At 35.6% G+C, this 19,326-nt stretch overlaps 3 protein-coding genes across 5 annotated transcripts in view; all 3 read left to right on the top strand.

The window, feature by feature from the left end:
- Positions 2,753-4,588, top strand: LOC107643481 (nuclear transcription factor Y subunit A-3; the record flags this gene model as incomplete). Its single annotated transcript, XM_016347142.1, is given in 4 exon segments — positions 2,753-2,849; positions 2,927-2,998; positions 3,293-3,472; positions 3,918-4,588. Coding segments are annotated over 4 exon segments (675 nt in total). The 3' UTR covers positions 4,266-4,588.
- Positions 5,610-12,226, top strand: LOC107643464 (protein bem46). 3 transcript variants are annotated; one of them, XR_002351261.1, is made up of 10 exons: positions 5,734-6,088; positions 6,608-6,643; positions 6,745-6,823; positions 6,960-7,014; positions 7,097-7,213; positions 7,296-7,457; positions 7,548-7,791; positions 8,853-8,992; positions 9,094-9,300; positions 9,382-9,495. XR_002351261.1 is itself a non-coding variant. In XM_021107489.1 (9 exons), the coding sequence occupies exons 1-9, from the start codon at positions 5,851-5,853 to the stop codon at positions 12,130-12,132; spliced, it is 1,134 nt and encodes a 377-aa protein (XP_020963148.1). In that variant the 5' UTR covers positions 5,610-5,850; the 3' UTR covers positions 12,133-12,226. The 3 variants fall into 3 exon arrangements, 2 of the variants coding, with proteins under 2 accessions (XP_020963148.1, XP_016202607.1); XM_021107489.1 differs by lacking the exons at positions 9,094-9,300; positions 9,382-9,495 and adding an exon at positions 12,070-12,226 and having other exon boundaries at positions 5,610-6,088; XM_016347121.2 differs by lacking the exons at positions 8,853-8,992; positions 9,094-9,300; positions 9,382-9,495 and adding an exon at positions 8,091-8,156 and having other exon boundaries at positions 5,616-6,088.
- The window catches only part of LOC107643455 (uncharacterized membrane protein C776.05), a 5,569-nt gene continuing 2,382 nt past the window's right edge, over positions 16,140-19,326 (top strand). The window contains exons 1-7 of the mRNA XM_016347113.2: positions 16,140-16,438; positions 16,539-16,607; positions 16,955-17,012; positions 17,125-17,225; positions 18,005-18,100; positions 18,193-18,286; positions 18,372-18,609. Coding sequence (XP_016202599.1) covers positions 16,352-16,438; positions 16,539-16,607; positions 16,955-17,012; positions 17,125-17,225; positions 18,005-18,100; positions 18,193-18,286; positions 18,372-18,609 — 743 coding nt within the window. The 5' untranslated portion in view covers positions 16,140-16,351. The remainder of the gene's footprint in view (positions 16,439-16,538; positions 16,608-16,954; positions 17,013-17,124; positions 17,226-18,004; positions 18,101-18,192; positions 18,287-18,371; positions 18,610-19,326) is intronic.

Here is a 19,326-nt window from a genome sequence, read left to right as displayed (position 1 = left end):
CAAAACTTATGTGATTTGATATATGTATAAAATGATTTTATACTAAAAATGTATTAAAACTAAATTATTTTTTAATATTAAATATTTTTATTTTCTGTTCATTATAAAACCCTAATTATATTTAGGTAGAGAATATTTTATATGAAGTTGATAAAAAAAAATTATTAAATAAATTAATATATTTAAATAAATTATCATGTAACGGCTGTGGATTATCAAATATTTAAGGTTGCATTTGTTTTTGAGAACAGGACATGACAAGACATTGAGAATAGGATAGGACAAGACATTGATAGACAGAGACACAAAATTTTGTGTTTTTCTATTTTGTTGGATAATAAAATAAAACAAATTATGAAAATCTAATTTATTCTTATTTTTTTATTTAAAAAATTTGAGATGAAAAATATAATAATAAAAAAATATAATTATAAAAAATTAACAAAAATAATAAAAAAATAAAAAATAAGTTATATCCCTTGTTAGTGTTTTTGTGTCATTTCTGTTAGGATGGACATAAAATACACTAATTCAATGTTTTTAAACACACTGTTTCTATCCATATCTCCTCTATCAAACATAATTTTGTGTCTCTGTTCTGTTTCTATAAACAAACGCAACCTAACAATTTTCACCTTATATTTAACAAGCTCTTAATTATACAACTGTGCCAAATGTCAAGCGTTCAGCTTATATGGAAGGTAGCAGGACATTTTCGAAATTAAGGTAACTAATAGGGTTAAATTGCAAGAAACTTGCTAATTAGGATAAGTTTTTTGTTTTCTTTTCTTCCTCTCCCAACAGCTAGTGGACATACGCACGACGCGCATCAGTTGTGCGTGGGCAAGATAACGGAGGAGACTGATGAATGTTGCGGACTTGCGAGTAGCGCGTGGAATACACTCGAACCACTGCAGGTGGGGATCGTACGAACAGTGAAGGGCGGCTGGGTGAGGGGTGAAGAAAAGAAATGAAGGCCCGAGGCCCAAAAGGTTGAGGGAGGGTGCGGTGGGCCACCTCAGAAAATGACTCTGTCTACTCTCATATAAAAATTGACCCTCAAAAATAAACTAGAAATTCTAGACTTACCAAAATTTATTAAGTTTTTTTTTGTGACTAAATTTTTTTTTATTAAGTTTATGACTCTTATTCCTCCCAGAAAAAAAAAGGGTTTTAATATTGGTAGTAATGAGGTTTCAAGTTTGAGATCTTCAAGACAATGTAATGTACTATATGCTATAAAAGAATATTAGAATCTATATCAACGTGGTAGGCTATTTTCAAAAGAATTTATAAATTTTTGTTTAAAAAAATTTTAAGCGAATAACTGATATCGAATTCTATATTAGAGTATACATTTTCTAATAATCCACACCCCAAAAAANNCAATCATAATATTTTTTTAAATGATCATTCACGTAATTAATATAAAAAATAATTATTTTGCTAATAATATAATATTATGTAATTAGAGAGATATAAAACATTTTTACACTAATTCTAATTGTATTATGTAAAATTACACTATCTTCACAAAAATTAAACTCATCATAAAGGCGAAAACTCATGTGCACTTTATATGAAGTTGATAGTTGAAAGTCGTTAGATAAAAATTTAGTTAAATCAGTTAAATTATCTAACGGCTCTCAATTATCAACTTCACGTAAAGTTGACTGCACCTGAATTTTCAGGTTAAAATTGTGTATTATTTTGTTGGAGAGATAAATAATAAACAAATAAAGTAAAAGAAAAGAAAAAGAAGAAGTAAAGGAGAGTGGGTTGTAGGTGGTGGGTTGAGTGTGAGAGTATTTATGTGAGTGGGCACAGCGCAGCGCAGCGCAGTGCAGTGAGTTAGATTAGATATAAACACAAACACAAACACCCATCTATCGGTTAGGGAATAGAGAGAGAGAGAGAGAGAGAGAGATTTAAGAGTGTTTCAAGATTCAAGTTTCAAGGGAGGAGACATGTCCAACTGGATCCCAGCAGCTCCATTATGCTCTTACTACAACTTCTAGATTAGTTTAGATTGCTACTATCAGATCCAACATACAGGTATCTCTATCTTTTCTTTTCTATCTTTCTTTCTATTTGCATGTGCTCTTTCAGGTCAACTCAACCTCATTAGGGGGCCGGGCCTTCCTCTGTTTATCCTCAGCCTTGATCTACTTTCATTTTATTTTTTTATTTCTTGTTTTTATAGACTCTATTTTGGGAGTGTCTGTGTCTGGCATGCATGTGTTTTTTTTTTCTTTTTTCTTTTTTTTTATCAGTTATTTATTTCAAGTCAACTTTTTATATATTGTTGTACATACATGGCCACTTCGGCTATGCGCATCTCCTTTCTTGTTATTTCGTACATTCTCTGCATATGCTAATTGGTAAGCTGTATTTGTATTTCATATACAATTCTCCTAATGTTGATTGATGTGGTTATTGATTCTGTTTGTCATGGTTGCATAGTTAGAATTTTGATATTTTCATTCAAGATTGTATAATTATCTTAACATGCAATTAATCCGTGGTAGAGATGGAAATCCAACATATGTAGATACTTAAAATAAATTATGAAAATGAAATCTTTTGTACATCGGTAAGTTCATTAGATAGGACAGAAAAGAGAATTTCTTTGAGGTCCCTTCACTCTTTTATGTGCTTAGAGCATTGAATGGATTGATTTAAATCCTATTACGTGTTACACATTACATATACACTTCATTTTCTAAGTTCATAATCTTTTTTTCAGGTCAAGTAATGCATATGTGGAGGGTTAAATGAAGCCATTCCTCTTACTGAATCATCCCGATCCTGTGTTCAATTTCGAACAAGTCAATAGTACTCACTCAATGGTGTGTGAAGCTCTTGGTTTATAGATTTGCTGCTTTCAGTTGTAGCTTCTAAATAACTATTTTTGCTCTGATTTCAGGCACATGCTCCTTTTCCTTACAGCGAACCATTTTTCGGTGGTTCATTAGTTGCTTATGGACCGCAGGCTGTTGTAAGTTCTGTCAAGAACATCTTGTTTATTCATGCTATCTATTTTTATATGCCTGCTATTGTTGAGTTTGAAATATTTACTGCAGTTGGATTTCTTACTGTAATAATTTACCGGAAATGTTTGGTAACCAAAGAAAATCAGCCAAAAACAGCCATAACTTGCCTTATTTAGCATTCATTAATTGTTGCGACAATTAATGAATGCTAAATAAGGCAAGTTCTGACTGTTTTTTTTTGTCTACCTAGCATTACCCTTTACTATGATCTCACTTTGTTTTTTTAAAATATTTATAAGGGTCAACCCCAGATGTTGCCCCAAGTGCTGGGATTAGGATCCCCCAGAATCGCACTACCACTTGATCTTGCTGAAGATGGCCCCATTTATGTCAATGCTAAACAATACCATGGTATACTGAGAAGGAGACAGTCACGAGCAAAGCTCGAGGCTCAGAACAAGCTCATAAAAAATCGTAAGGTATGCTCCATAATTAAGGATGTTATGGATAGGATCATGGATGTTTACAGTATACTGAGAAGAATATGAATGCATAGAATTATATTGAAGAAGTAATAATAATAGTATTAGGTATGGAATTGTGAAAAGTTATTTGGGGCAAACATTATATGCAAGAAAATTGCAGCCATCATTATTTTTATATATATATATTTTTGCAAGGGAATTGTAGCAAATGTCCTAAACATGGAAATTAAAGGCTTATGACAAATAAATGAGTGACACTGGTATATAAATAGAATGATAAAGAATTACATTTTGCATTATTCTGCAAAGATTTTGTTCTAGGGGAATACTAAATTATATTAGCAGAGCTGGTGCTTGCTTTCTGAACTCTGCTTTGGAGTAAAAGGAAATGGTCTTACTCCCCTGAGTTCCCTTTTTTCTTTCTTCTAATTCATTGCAGCCCTATCTTCATGAGTCGCGACATCGCCATGCTTTGAAAAGGGTTAGGGGATCCGGGGGACGCTTTCTCAGCGCTAAACAGCTGCAACTGTCTAATTCAGAACTCATTAACAGTGCCCGTTCAGGCTTGAACCCTGTCAATGTATATCATAAGAAAGATGCATCAGAGGTGGAAAGTCATCTCTCTAGAACCGGAGAAAACGCATCTTCCATCACAACGTGTTCTGACCTAACAAGTTTCTCCAGCAATGACATCAATTTCAGGCATCCTGAGCACAATTTCTTGGGAAGTTCCCCAAACATGGGTGGAGCATCACAATGCAGTGGGGGACACACCTTTGGTTGTTGAACCCAGCAATGTGCTCCACATGCCCGGCGAGCGAGGCGGAACCAAAGCGACAGAGTTAGGTTCTCCCATCCGGGCTGGCAAATCATCCTTGGCTTAGTCACTTTTATGTGTTTCATCATTTCATCTGATACATAACATGCTTTTTCAAACACTATGCATTTCCCACACAGACCTTAACATTTGCCTACTGCTTTTGCTATGTATTTTAAACTCTGCTATTGCTGCGTGCTTCCATTGGTCTGTTGAACTGGTTTGATAAAGTTTGTGGTTGAAGAAAACTTTAACTTTAATTCTAAATGTATGGACTGTCCTTGCTTTGTTTTTTCCCCTTGGCCCCCTAGAAAAAGAAAATCGCCAAAAACTACTTGAGCAGACACAAATTGAAGTAGTATTTTAACATTTGAAATCAAACAAAATTATCATTAGTTGTTGTTACTCGTTTTCTCTGAGTTCAGTGGGAGTTTCAACATGTTAGGCACATGTACTAGGTACATATCGTGAGAGAGATGCAAGTAGGTAACACTGAAATGCGTTTCCCGTGGCACCTTCATGCTGCCTTAACTAACATACCCCCACCCTTTTCACCATCTCCTAAATTTTCGTCTCATTTTCTTTGTGTGTCCCCGTGAAGTGCCTCATTGGCATTGGTACGCTAATATCAACTAACGATTTATAACATCAACTTAACTGCTTAGTTCATGACTTCAAGGGTAGTAAAAAAAAAAAACAAAAAATAAAAAGTTATTACTAAACATTTCATCTAGGCTGTGTTTGTTTACAGAGACAAGACAGGAACACAGATACACAAAATTGTGTTTGGTAGAGGAGATATGGACAGAGACCATGTGTCCAGAGACACTGAATTAGTGTATTTTGTGTCTATTTTGACAGGAAGAACACGGAGACACTAATAAGAGACACAAATTATTTTTTATTTTTTCTTTCATTATTTTTGTTTATTATATTTTCTATTTCAAATTTTTTGAATAAAAAAAAAATAAAAATAAATTAAATTTTTATAATTTGTTTTAGTTTATTACCAAACATAATATAAAAACACAAACTCAGTATCTTCTCCTGTCCTATTCTTAGTATCTTGTCATGTTCTGTTCTCAGAAACAAACTCAGCCTAGTGATGCGAGGAACAAGATGTCTTTGCGTTCATGCGAAGCACAAGACTTGAACCAAGTGTCAACATTTACTTATTTTTATTGGACTTTAGAAGACAGACCCCATTTATGTCTTGTATACATAAATAAATAAAATAATATAAGCAAATATATTATAATTGATTTAATGATGGATGTTTAGCGTTTTTAAGGGGGAAATAGTAGTTGCACATGGAAGCATTCCCCACAAAAGACATGGGATAAATATGACGAAGCAAAAAAGGGGCACAACTTATGGAAATGTAATTTGGTGAGAGGTGGTCCAAAAAATAAAAAAATCCGATCAGTTGAGTTGAGTTGAATTTTGGCCATTCCAACAAGAGGGTCGGTGTTCCCGAGAAAAAGCACCCTCCCAATTCAATTCAAAACAAACACACACACACTTGAATTCGCAAATCAGAGAAGGATTTAGAGTGATGGTGTCGTACATGAACGTGTTGTTGTACGGAGTGGGAGGTTTAGTGGTGGCCGGAATGGCGCTGCTGGTGGCGTTTCAGGAGAAGCTCGTCTACGTGCCGGTGCTGCCTGGTCTCTCCAAGGCTTACGCCATCACTCCCTCGCGACTCAGGCTCACCTACGAGGACATCTGGCTCACCTCCTCCGACGGCGTTCGCCTCCACGCCTGGTTCATCAAGCTCTTCCCTAACTGCCGAGGTAGCTCACACCACATTCCCACTCTCTTAGGGTTTTTCTTTCTCTTTCTCTCCTTTTCTTCTTCGATTTGCGTACTGTAGTCATGGATTTTCCTGCACTCTGCTGAGATTTTGCTGATTTTGTTGAATTTTCGTTTTTAGTTGTGATTTGAGTTTCTTTTTGTTCTCGTTGGCCAAATTGAAGGTATATTTGGATCTTTGTTTCTGAGAGTTAGCTTAGCTGTGGGAATTAAATGGCGATTGATATTTGCTTGAGCCTGAACTGAATAATGTGAGATGGGAGAAGTATAGATCGAGAGAGTAAATTATTCGTGAGTAGAATCGTCTTTAGAGTTTAATACGATATTGCTCTAGTCGCCTTCTTCATCTAGAACTTATGATTTGTGAGAGTACAACATCTTCACTTGGATTGCTGTTGAAGTCTTAGTGCATTATGATTTGTATGTGCACTTTTGATATGTTTTCTTTGCAACTTAGATGTTGTTCTAATGCAGTTCCTTTTTCTTGTGTTTCATTTCAGGGCCTACCATTTTATTTTTTCAAGAAAATGCTGGAAGTATCCTGGTGTTAGATATTAGGATTAAGTTGTGGTTATTTTGTATATTCGTTTCTTCACCCAGTTCAGTATGCTTTTAAATGCCTTAACTACTGTCTTAGATATTGCTCATCGTCTTGAAATGGTTCGCATAATGTTACAGCAGTTACAATGCAATGTTTTCATGCTTTCCTACCGAGGGTATGAGTTTGCACTTGACAATTTAATGGTGATGTTTGAATGTAGCTATTTCAGCTGCTTTATCTTGATAAGCATGGACAGCCATCTTGTAACTGGATTGGCACTGATTTGTTATATATATAATTCAATTACACAGCTATGGAGCAAGTGATGGCTATCCTTCTCAGCATGGAATTACTAAGGATGCTCAGGTATGCATTTTGGTTAGTGCCTCTATTTTGGTTAAATACTTTTCTCAAAACTTTTCTTATTTTATAACCATCTTGTTCCCAGGCTGCACTGGATCATCTTTGTCAAAGGTCTGACATTGATACATCTAGAATAGTTGTATTTGGAAGATCACTTGGGGGTGCAGTTGGAGCTGTACTAACAAAGAATAACCCTGACAAGGTACCTCCGTTTAATTCTAAGCAGCAGCCTGTTTGTGTACCGCTAATGTTCATTCTCATTTGGCCTTCTTTCTACGTTCTAGGTTGCTGCACTGATACTGGAAAATACTTTCACATCTATTTTGGATATGGCTGGAGTTTTATTACCTTTTCTGAAATGGTTTATTGGCGGCAGTAGTTCAAAAGGCAAGATACTCAATTTTCTTGTACGTTCTCCATGGAGCACTATTGATGTTGTTGGTCAGGTGAGGGACACTGGAAATGCAAGGTTTGGGTTATCAATCCCTCGATGAAGTGGTGTGTTTGTTCATTTTCTTTTACTATGTTATTTGCAGATCAAGCAGCCCATTCTTTTTCTCTCCGGATTGCAAGATGAGATGGTCCCCCCATCACATATGCAGATGCTTTATGCAAAGGCAGCTACTCGTAATAATCGATGTCTTTTTGTGGAATTTCCTACCGGAATGCATATGGATACTTGGCTTGCTGGTGGTGATCAATATTGGAGAACAATTCAGCAGTTTCTAGAACAGCATGCCCCAGTGAAAAAGGAAGTTGAATCGTCCCAAAATGAAAATGGTAATAACAGTTTCTTTTCATGCTGTTTTTCACCATTGGGATGAGTTATGAAAGTGGAACTGCATTTGCTGAATAATTATTTGTCGGAGCTTTATCCAATTTTTCATTTTGAGCTGTGGAAGTTTTCTTTCTTTGTTGTCTTTTCCTACTTTTATATTGCCCTGCACTTCATCCTCTGTTTTCCTTACACTCCGTTATTGTTTTCACCCTTCTTTAACTCTTTTTCTTTAGCATTAATTTTATTCCAAGATTCTTTGTTACCCTTGCTAACTTAATTATGGTTTTAATACTGCTGCCAGATATTGGGCCGAGGTGATTGGCTGGCATTAGATTATTTCAATGATACTAATTGGCTAACTAAGGATTCACCGTGTCGGACTATTTCATTGGATATTTTGGGTTGCTTGTGCTTTCCTGAAGCTAGAAGATGCCCAGACAGTTTGTGATTCACTTTTGCTACACTGTTTGGCATCTACAATCTGGATGCTGGATCGAATTTGACAAATGACATGTAGAATAAGAATTATTTACCAGAGATAATTTATACGTCTAGTTAATTGTTGTAATATACTCATATATATTGTTCGTATGAATAGGTTCGTGGTTTTCAATTTTCATACTAACGCAAACTGAGAAAGTGTTACTGATACCTGCGAGTTGATACTGGATTCTTTGATGTTTTTATTAATTCTTTATACAGAACATTGAGTTTTGTTTGATGATTGATTTTTGTGCATGAGCTGTAGATAGTTGATATCCGAGTCAGGTTTAACTCAGGTAACAAGTAACAACGGCTTGATACGATTTTAAACTTTGCGGAAAACAGTGAAGAGACTAGTTTTATTGCGTACCCTAGGATTTCTTAAATTAGTTCGATGTTCAAGATGATGCTGATATATACTAGTAAGTGTTGAGGTATAGGCAGGGAGATTGATATTCATATATTTATTTATTTATTTGTAATAAAATAGATGATAGTATACTTGTTATTAATATGCCAGGTTGGTGCACCATTTGGAAACTTTATGTAGACATAACATTTAATATTTGATGGCTTGTAGGTTCTGATCATGTTAGGCATGAGATGGACGAGAACGCAAGGGTGGAAGTTGAACATGCGTGTTATATTTATAGTTCCTGTAACGATGTTCCACCCATTCGTGGAACTGCCCTACAAAATTCTGGATGTATACACAAGCAAGTAAGCTTTTAGAGTGCGTAAATACAGTTGATGCGTGTGCATTACAAACCAAACCCCCCATAGTGGAACAATTGAAAAACATATCTTAATCTCTCATGTAGCATTTATCTGAGGGGGAAGTCCTGTTTGATTTGTGCTCTGCCAAAACCAAACAATCTCCAGACGCCTAACGCAATTTTAAGAGCCGTATAACATTGCTCGAGAGTCTGAGACGACCTCAAGAATGAAGCTGAATTTACACACTACAGTCAACGGTCAACGTGGTCTTCTAGTTTCATTCCGTATAAAGATATTGGGATTCCTGATAGGTGAGTTTAATGCTGTCAGATCCACCCGTTTGTCTCCAGTACCATACATACGGTATGATATACTCCACAATATGTCATTAGGTTGCACCTTAGGGGTGAGTGGAGCATTACATGTGGAAACAGGCTTTGACTTGAGGAATGGATTCTTTTCGCACTTTCCCATTCCGTTAGCAAGCAACCAGCGGGAACCAGATTTTTGGTGTCTTGATGTGCCCCAAGACCTCCAATCCTTCTTCTTGTAGGCAGGCTCAGTTTTCAAGCCTGCAACATGCACTTCTGTGATTCTGAACTGAGGAATTCCCTCCCCTTCTGAAGGTTTCTCTGTCTCAACCTTGCCTATTGTTTTACAATCATCATCCTCTTCCTCATCGGTGTTACCTACCTCAGATAGATTCCTGGGCTTTGGTGGGAAGAACTCCCTCTTGACTTGTATAAGAGCAAGCATTGGTGTTCCAACAGACTCAAAAGATCTCAGAGGATCACGAAGTTGCACCATTAATGCTACTGTGAAATTGTTTCCCAGCAAACCATGTTTCCTTTCAGGTTCTTTTCCTCGTTTCCTCTTGATATTTGAAATCCGATGAATTAAATCAAGGGAGTTAACATGATGGGCAGCTAGAATTTTGGATGTATGCTCATTGATATTATCTATATCATCAATCTCGCCAGAATCTAACCTCATCCATTCATCAAGACTCAATGATAAGCTCATTATCCCATCAACAACACTGCTATCTTTTGTTTCTATCAACCCCAAAGCAACAGCTTCATCGGACTCGTTACTGTTATTTCCCTTAGCATGCAGAGCTGAAATATCCCCAAAGGATTGCGCGGTGATGTTTGATGGTGCATCCGTCTCCTCCATCCCAGATTGTATTCTCAAACCCTCCATTGCAAGTGCTTCTATTTTATCCATAGCCAATGGAGCTAGAGCTTCAAATGCAACAAACTCTGAGCCTGTCTGGTTGCCAACTGAACCAGATGATGTTCCCTTCAATCCTCTTAGCACACAAGTTGTATCTTCTTGTGTTACCAAGTTATGTTGCAAATGGCATTGTCTACATAAAGTAAAGACAATTCACTCAGTAAAACATTTCGACGGAATTAACGATAAACTATATATGCAACTCCAAGACTAGTGATCAGTAAAAATGACAAACCTCTCTTTTCCCTTTATTGTCATAGCTTCCCATGCTATTTGTTGTATTGTCTTCCCTGTAATATCTTCCAGAGGCATTAACTTCTTTGCCAGCATCGAAAGCTTTTCAATTCCCATCAAAGCCAAACATTGTACAATCTCCATCATCCCAGAACCCATTTCCGCAGGTACCACAACAGGGTGAGAAATCTGCATGACTAGTCTCCCACTACTTCTACTATTCTTGAAAAGTGAAGGACTCATAGATCGTAGAAACCCTCCGTTGCTTGTCTGAAGACAATGGCCTAAACCCTCTGCCAAAGGAGGTAAGCGTAAAGGCTCTTCAGGTAGTGCATGAATCGGACTTTCATAGCTAGCATAGTTTTTTGGTGGAGAATGTTGAAAAGCCTTCTCATTCAAACCCAACTCACACGTTAAGGCTTCTGTTTCCATCTCTTCTAACGCCTGTGCCTTTTCTTCGCTCATATGCTGGAGCTGAACTAGATGCCCTGCATGCAGATCTTCTGAAAAGGATGATGACTTGATACAATTAGCGAAGTTCAAGGGCTCTGATCCAATAGAAGTTTCGTGAGCATCATCTATTTCATTATTACTTCCCTTATCAACATCAAACGATGAGAAGCCCTCAGACCTACTGTCCATCTCAAATTGTGTTACAAGGCGCTCTCTTGGAGATTCGAGCCCACTTTTAGGACTCAACTTCATTGGACTATCGTCTATGCCAAGCATGCTTAAAAATGAACCCGTGACATCATCCAAGCTATATGTGTTTCTTTTCTTGTATTCAGTTTTGGCTTCCATGATCATAGGAGAATCTTTGACACTGATCAATGCTGACCCTATTTCTTGCAAGAGTAGTTCTTTGTGAGAAAACTCATGTACTATAGCCTTTTCCTCAGCACCATCGTTGACCTCATCCTCGGAATCATGTTTAACAGCAGTTTCAAGGATGCTGGTACTGTCAAATTTATGATCATGGACAAGAGCCTTTGCAGTGCATACCTCTAATTTTACATGTTCATCTGATGAGCATTCAATGCCCTTATCAACAGCAGAAAATCCATCTCCTTCCCATTCTTCAGGATTTTCTTCTTGTCCAGACACTTGTGCAACTACCTCCAAATCTTTAACACTGTCCAAAGCTGAATCTGCTTCTTGCAAGGGAAGTTTTTGGGTGCACAAGTCATCTTGGTGATAAAATTCACATACTAGAGCCTTTTCCTGCGTATCATGTTTAACAGTATCTTGAGAAGATACTTGTTCAGCAACACTATCAAGGGTATTGGTACTGTTAAATGTATGCTTTTTAACAACAGCCTTCATGGACGATTGCTCTAGATTAACACGTTCATATGATGAAAAAAATTCAATGGCCTTATCAACAACAGAATATCCATTAGATTCACACCCTTCATGCTTTTCATTTCTGGAATTAGTTGATGGAAAATCCTCTGGTTTAACCGTCTCTACATTAACTTGAAACACAAGATATTCTGGTTTGCTACATGCATGAGGAGATGTTTTTTCTTCGATATCTTGATGATTTTTGGGATTCTCGTTTTCAATATCGGATGAATCTGGTTTGTTAATGTTTTCTTCATAATCTTTAGGTCTGTACGGAGAACATATCTCTTCTATATCAGGACTCTGATGGAAGATGTCTCCTGAGCTAGCTGATTTTGGCAATGGTATTACCTCATGAAGATCCATTACCTCTTCTGCATTTTGGGATGAATAATCCGGGGAAAAGATTGGCAAACTTCCGGTACGCAACAGGTCTGTTTTAGTCAGACCGTGTGCTTTATCCAGTTGCATCGCAGAAGGCGAATCGTTCTGCCCCAACCCCAATTCATTAGGAGAATCCTGATTGTCTATGGTACCACGGGAACCAACCACTACATAACCAAAACTGACATTCATCACTGCACCTTTAGCTGCTCCTGATAATCTAAAACTTGTGCTCCACTTCCCCGAGCTCTTCTCCTCCGAAAGCTCTTCGAGTGTGAGAGGAAGGAACCTTGTGAGATCGACCCGGTGCTTCCCCAAATCAAGTTCTGCAGCACCAACCATGGAAGCATAGAGTGAAGAATGCTTTGGTTCATATTTTGCAGAATTTTGAGGTCGACTCTTACTTCCAGAGATTGTGCAAGTGTATGTCAACATTTGTTCAAACTCAGCAGCACCTAGAATCACCTTGGCAGGGTGTGTCACCATAACATCACGCTTCCTCTTCCAATACACACAAATGCTAGCATCGTTGAAACTAGAAGGCAATCCTTCAATCAAATGGACTTGGAGGGAAAACCGGCATTCGAACTTGCGGTTTCGGGAGAGGGAAAGGGCCTTCAATGAATCCCATATGGACTTCTTCTCCTTGCGCAGATTATCATTTTTACCAGCCTCAGGACTTGATTTAGGATCAGGTAACGGCGGTGCTTTCCTGATGGATTTGGATCGAGTTCTCGGGGTGGAGGATGAATCCTTTGATGAGCTTCCGTCCAGGCTCAGGGCCCTGCTTATAGATTCAACACCTCTCAAAAACCTTTTTTGCTCTTCAGAACCTTGATTACTCTTTTCTCCATTTTGCTCTTCAGAACCTTGTTTGCTCTTGTTTTCTTCCATCTTCAACCTATGCTGACATTATGTTTTGCTCAGAAAATCTTTCAAATAAATAAATAAAACAAAAAGGTGATTATACCAATAAGATTAAGCAGAACAAAACCCAGAACCCAGAAAATGCCATGCAAAATGTACAAAACGCAATATAGTATACCAGGTTCCTACAATATTCTATAGAATAAATCAATGAACCCAAAAATTAAAAAATAAAAAATAAAAGAAAACGAAGAAAACGATGGATAGGTTAGATTTAGATTGATTACCGGGTGGCATTGGAAGGAATACCAACATTGGAAGGCAAGGGAGAAGAAAACAATATGTTGCGCAATCCAAGCCTTCGCCACCCCCGTTCTGAAATTCAAAAATGAAGCTCGGTTTTCCTAAAGGAATTAAAAAAAAAAAGAAGAGAATTTGAGCGATAAAATGTATAGAGAAAAAGAGAGGAGGAGAAAAGAAGGGAATAATAAAGGGGGGGAAAATGAAAGTATAACGAGAATTAGAAGAGAGAAAGAGCATGTTGTTGTTAAAGTTTGTTAGTTTCCTTGATTCGTTTCTTAATCCTATCGTTTGTGTCTTAAATTGGCGGTAGCGGGCATATCTTTTAACGGAATATATATACTACTCAAACCATCTTTTTATTTATTAACATTAATTTGTCTTTAATAAAATTGTTTGGTGCCAATTTAAAGTCTTAATAATAATAATAATAATAATAATGATAATAATAATAATAATAATAATGTGTTTTTGAACTATACACTTCTTTTCTAGAATTTTAACGTCCCTTGACATTGTCCAGCTATGAAAATGCATAAATGAATCATTGAAGTACACAAGTTAAATAATCTCATTATGTGCGAGGTAAACCTCAAATGATTGCTGAAGTTACATTCGAGTCTTATAGTAGTTTCTCAATTTAATAGTTCTCTATTTTCGTCCTTGAAATTGCACTCCAGAAGAGTCATCCTTCCGACAAACTCCTTCCATCTGCCGCCACCGAAAAGCTGATCTGGACTAGAGGGTGACACGCTGGGGAAGAAACAACTAGCTGACGTGGATGAATAAACTTTGTTGATTTAATTTGATCCCTAAATTTAAGTTAAAAACCCCAACTTCCAAATTTGAAAATCGACAAAAATGTTAAACAAATAAATTAAATTAGTACCTGAGGAAGAAGTGAACCCATCAAACTGGAAAAAAGAGCAGTGACAACTGACAACTCCAGTTGTTATTACATAGCTGCCAAGGAAAAAATGAAATTTAAACTAAAATGGAAACAAACATTATATATTTAAACAATGAAACAGTGTGCCACTTGCAAACCTTGTACAGACATTTATTGTTGTCACTATTGATTGTGCCATTGAACTCTGAAACATCAACATTACATGACATAGGTAAGTGAAAAACTAGAGAGGAAAAGAGGGAGATTACATGCTTGTATTTTAAAACACATACCTCCTTGATTCCAAGAATGATTACTTAACTCCGGAAAAGAATATGTTTGGTACAAAGAAGATAAATGCTATATGCACAGGTACTAGAGGAAATGCAAATTAAATCCAAAGTTAGCCATTGTATATGTGGTGTCAATTAGGCATTATTTCTTATGAACAACCAAAAATATAACCGAAATAATTCAGAAGAGAAAAGAACATTAAACCAAATTAGCTTCTAAAAAGTAAGAAAGCTCCTAAGAAACTTGGTGTCATTCTTAGCGGCCACAACAAAAACGAAAATCAAGTCTTTTCTCACTAGCTGAATTCGGAAAAAAAAAAAGAAGTATAATTTACCATGCAAAAATTCAGTAAATTACTTGAGCACAAACTTTTCAAGCATTTGTCCTATTTGTGAAATCTACTCTAAATTGTTTAGTTTTGGTAGAATACTCCTTAACTTTCACTTAACTTCAGCAAAGACAATAATTGAAAGTAGCAAAAAAAAACAAGTTGTCTAAACTAAACAAATTCATATAGTAATTATCTGCACAATCCTACTCCAAATTCGCAAACCCCAGAAACAAGGCAAGACACTCCACCCTAGCAATATCCACCAAGAATACCAAAACAACAAACTCATATATAGAAACAGAAGAAAGAAGGGGAACAAAATTAATAAAAATATCACCAAATTTGTTTCAAACACGCGTCAAAACCAACAACGTACTTAGTTAGGGAAAAATAAAAGTAAATGATCATATTCAAGTACGGTATACACACATAAGAGATACAAAGTAAACAACATCATTACAAATTACAGTATCAACTAACATACCGTATACTCCTTCTTTGGATGTGTTTTTTACATTATGAATATGAATTATGACTTTCTTGAATTAATCTGTATCACATTTTTTGACTTTTTGTTATATTTTGTCCTCTGTTTCTAATCATTCTCTTCATAATGTTTGCAAAAGATCGTGGATCGTGGGTTGTTCGAGCTCCCAACTGCGTTGCTCGCGCTAATCATAAGTCATAACAGTCTGGCTTTGAAGATGGAGAAGCCAAGACAAGAAAAGAGACGAGAAAAGAAGAGAGTGAGCATTGCAAAATATCTTTAAATTTGGGAATTAGGGTTTTTAACTTCAATTTAAGGACCAACTTGAATCAACAAAATTTACTCATCCATGTCAGTTAGCCGTTTCTTCGCCAGCGTGTCACCCTCAAATCCAAATCAATTTTCCGGTGGCGCCAGATGGAATTTGCCGGAAGGACGAATTTGAGTCCCGGGCTGCGACTTTAGGGACGAAAATGGGTAACTATTAAGTTCAGGAACTACTGTGACACTCGAGTAGTTGATTTGGTATACGAAATAAAAAAAATTATCCAGTAATAATAATATAATTTCTTGAGTTATATTATGTGTACATTAAAATTAGTTATTAAAGTCAGTCATTAGTATAAAATACATATTAGAATTTAAATATACACTGAAAATAAATTAAACCACACATGTATTTATACATAAATACATTAGTAACTGATATTAATAGATGATTTTTGGTATAAATAGCATTTTTATAATCTTTTAGCATAGTAAGCGCGCACGTATATATATTCATTTATAAAAGGGAAAGGGTACATAGTTCATAATCGAGTAGCGAGAAAGTTCGAATTTGAAGCAGCAGCACATTCTTTTCGTAACTGATTCCTCTCTTCTACGCTCTTCTTCTCTTGCACTTCAATACGATCGATACAAGCTCGCTCCACGATCTCTCTTCTCTCTGTCTCGCGAGTTGAAGCTAAAGAGTTTTTTTGTGTACAGTAATTAATAATGTTGGATCACGAAGACCATGCAGAGTTTACGAACGGTGAATCACCTCCTAACAAGTTGAAACGGAGGTTCAGGGATAGATCTAAGGTAAATGCTCTTCAACTCAAACCCTAATCGATTATTTGATTCAATTTCACAACATGCTTGTGCCGATTTCTCACGATTTTCGGTTTTGCGTCAAATGAAGGAGATGCTGTCCAAACAAGCCGTTAAGATCGCAAAACAAGCTGAAGAACACGAAAGGTTCATTAATAAGGTTCTTCTCTCTTTACCTTTTCATTTTCTCGTTTCAATTCCAGTGAAATGGTTTCTCGCTTTAGTTATTGATCCATTCATGGTGTTATGCTTTCGACTATCTCAATAACGAAGAAGTTTTTGTTGTTAATCATTCTGGTACCAATTTCTAGGTGATATGACAATACTGTGAGCTAGATATTTTATTAGATCAGCTAGTATTGTAATTAGTTGCTTACATGTCATAGTTAGTTACATAGTTAGTTAGATTGTTGTAGCTGGCACAATCAGTTACTAAGTTATTAATCTGAACTTGTATATGAATCAATTTCAATGATTCCACCATTCTCTGCTTTGTTTCTGTGACAGGTGACGCATCTTGTTGGTGTACTTGGATTTGGTGGATTTTGCTTCCTCTTAGGGGCGAGTAAGTTGATAAATCTCATTGTTCCAATGTTTTTGTGTGTTTATATTCTTTAAATTACTTTGAACTAATTCATAGTTTCTGTTTTCTTCTCCTATTTTGTATTTCATACCAGGACCCCAAGATATTCCATATGTATATTGCTTTTTCTATGTCATCTTTGTTCCTCTTAGATGGATATACTATAGGTTCAAGAAATGGCATTACTATCTATTGGTAAGTTTATGCATCTCAATTTCTCTTTCTGATGTGAAATTTAGTAGTATATAACGAATTAAATTGTTATTTGCTTGTGGAATTAATTTCCATGATGATTTTATTGGTACTACTTTTGTCATCTTGCAGCATCCACAGACTTTGTGATAAGAGGTGAAAAACTCCAAACTACATCAAATAGTGCATTTTAAGGTTTAGGTAGTAAACATATATCTAACTCAATCTCTGACTCTAGGCATGGGGAGACTATTGATTATGAACTTGTCAGAGTTATTTTTACAGTTACCAGATTGGTTAGTGAATCAGTTCAATTTATGGAAAGTAACTAATGCTGTTAGAGAGTTAGAGAATTAGTTATATACACGTTCCGAGATAGCTGAAATGAAGCATCACTTACATTCTAAATAGTTTATTATTGTTATCATCTTTGTCTGTCATATATGTAAAACAGCAGTTAGTATAATGAAAGGCAAATTCAGTTGCCAAATATTAGTATAGTTGTGATGTGTGTGTGAAGACCATTTAGAAGGATGAATTTTTGAAACTCTGCTTTGTGAGAGCTTCTATATCAGCAAACTCTATAAATAAAGAAGAGAGTTGTGTCAATACAAACTGTGTTTTCTTCCCTTTGCTGATTAAAATAAATAGAATATATAGAATATTATTTCAGTATTTCCATTAATCAATGTCACAAGGATCTGGTTTTTAAGATTTCGCGAGTTGCCTTATAAGCCATGAAGGTAATTAGGTAAAGCAATTACATGTTTATTGTGTTCCAGGATTTCTGCTACTATGCCAATACAATTTTCTTGGTTGACCTCCTTTTTTATCCGAGGAACGAAAAGCTTTTCATGGTTTGCTTTTCTTTTGCTGAGGTAAAAACATTATCCCTGCTAATTTGACTTCCTGGCAAAAAAATAAAAAATAAAAAATATTGACTCCATGACTTACTCGAGTGCTGCTGTAGGGGCCACTGGCATGGGCTTTGATTGTTTGGCGCTGCAGCTTGGTTTTCAGTTCCCCTGACAAAATTGTCAGTGTTCTTATCCATCTTTTACCTGGTAATTAGACCCTGATGTTCATATTCCTTTTGTTTATTTATTTATTTTTTCTAGCAATAGTTCTTCTAACACTAGTTCTTTTCAGGGTTAGTTTTCTTTACCATACGGTGGTGGAATCCTGCATACTTTGAAGCCATGCATCCAGAGGGAACTGGTCGAAGAATTACATGGCCTTATGTTGAAGATAAATCCTCTCTCTGGACATGGCTGTTTCTGGTGCCATTAGTAGCTTACACACTCTGGCAGGTTCTATACTTCCTCATAGTCAATGTCCTACGTCGGCAAAGGCTATTAAGAGATCCTGAAGTCATGACTTCCTATAGGTATTTTATGCACACTACACACGCCTCTTTTTTCAATTCAACTATTTTTGAATCCATGTGATCCGTAAGAAAATACAAGAATATAAATGAGAATATTCTTTGATGTTAAAAAATAAAGTAATTTAAAATTGTTTAATATTTAGTCTATTTTAAAATATATAATAATTAAATATTATATTATTATATACAAATATTCTTATATATTTTGCATAAACTTACATACTTATAAAGTTAATAGTATAACTTGTTTGACCTTTATTTTCTTTCTAAGTACTGATTTAGAAATTATTCACAAATATATGAATTTAATTTTTGTACTAACATTTTTAGTATAGGTAGAAACTATATATACGCATAGAGACTTAAATAAGACAAATAAAAAAATAAATGAAATTTATTTTCTTTTTTCAGTTCTATTCAATTATAGTTTACACAAAATTTTCAATTTTTACATAGTGTTTTCAGTTTTCACACCCATTAGTATAATTGATTTTCAAATTTTATTATCGTTACTAAAATCTTCTAAATAAATATGATGTTTTTTTTATGTCAAAAAGTTAAATTTAGTGTTAACATGATAATTTTATATAGAATTTAAAATACTTATGTGCCATTAGCTTATTTTAATACTATTTTAATCTCTTCTTTTATATAATTTTTATTTTTATAATTTTATAAAATAAAGTTTACTCAACAAATTAAATAAGATATGCAATA

The sequence above is a fragment of the Arachis ipaensis genome, chromosome B01, assembly GCF_000816755.2.
Source record: "Arachis ipaensis cultivar K30076 chromosome B01, Araip1.1, whole genome shotgun sequence".
Taxonomy (NCBI): domain Eukaryota; kingdom Viridiplantae; phylum Streptophyta; class Magnoliopsida; order Fabales; family Fabaceae; genus Arachis; species Arachis ipaensis.
Note: the sequence above shows the minus strand (reverse complement) of the source record. Positions and strands in the feature narration are given on the sequence as shown.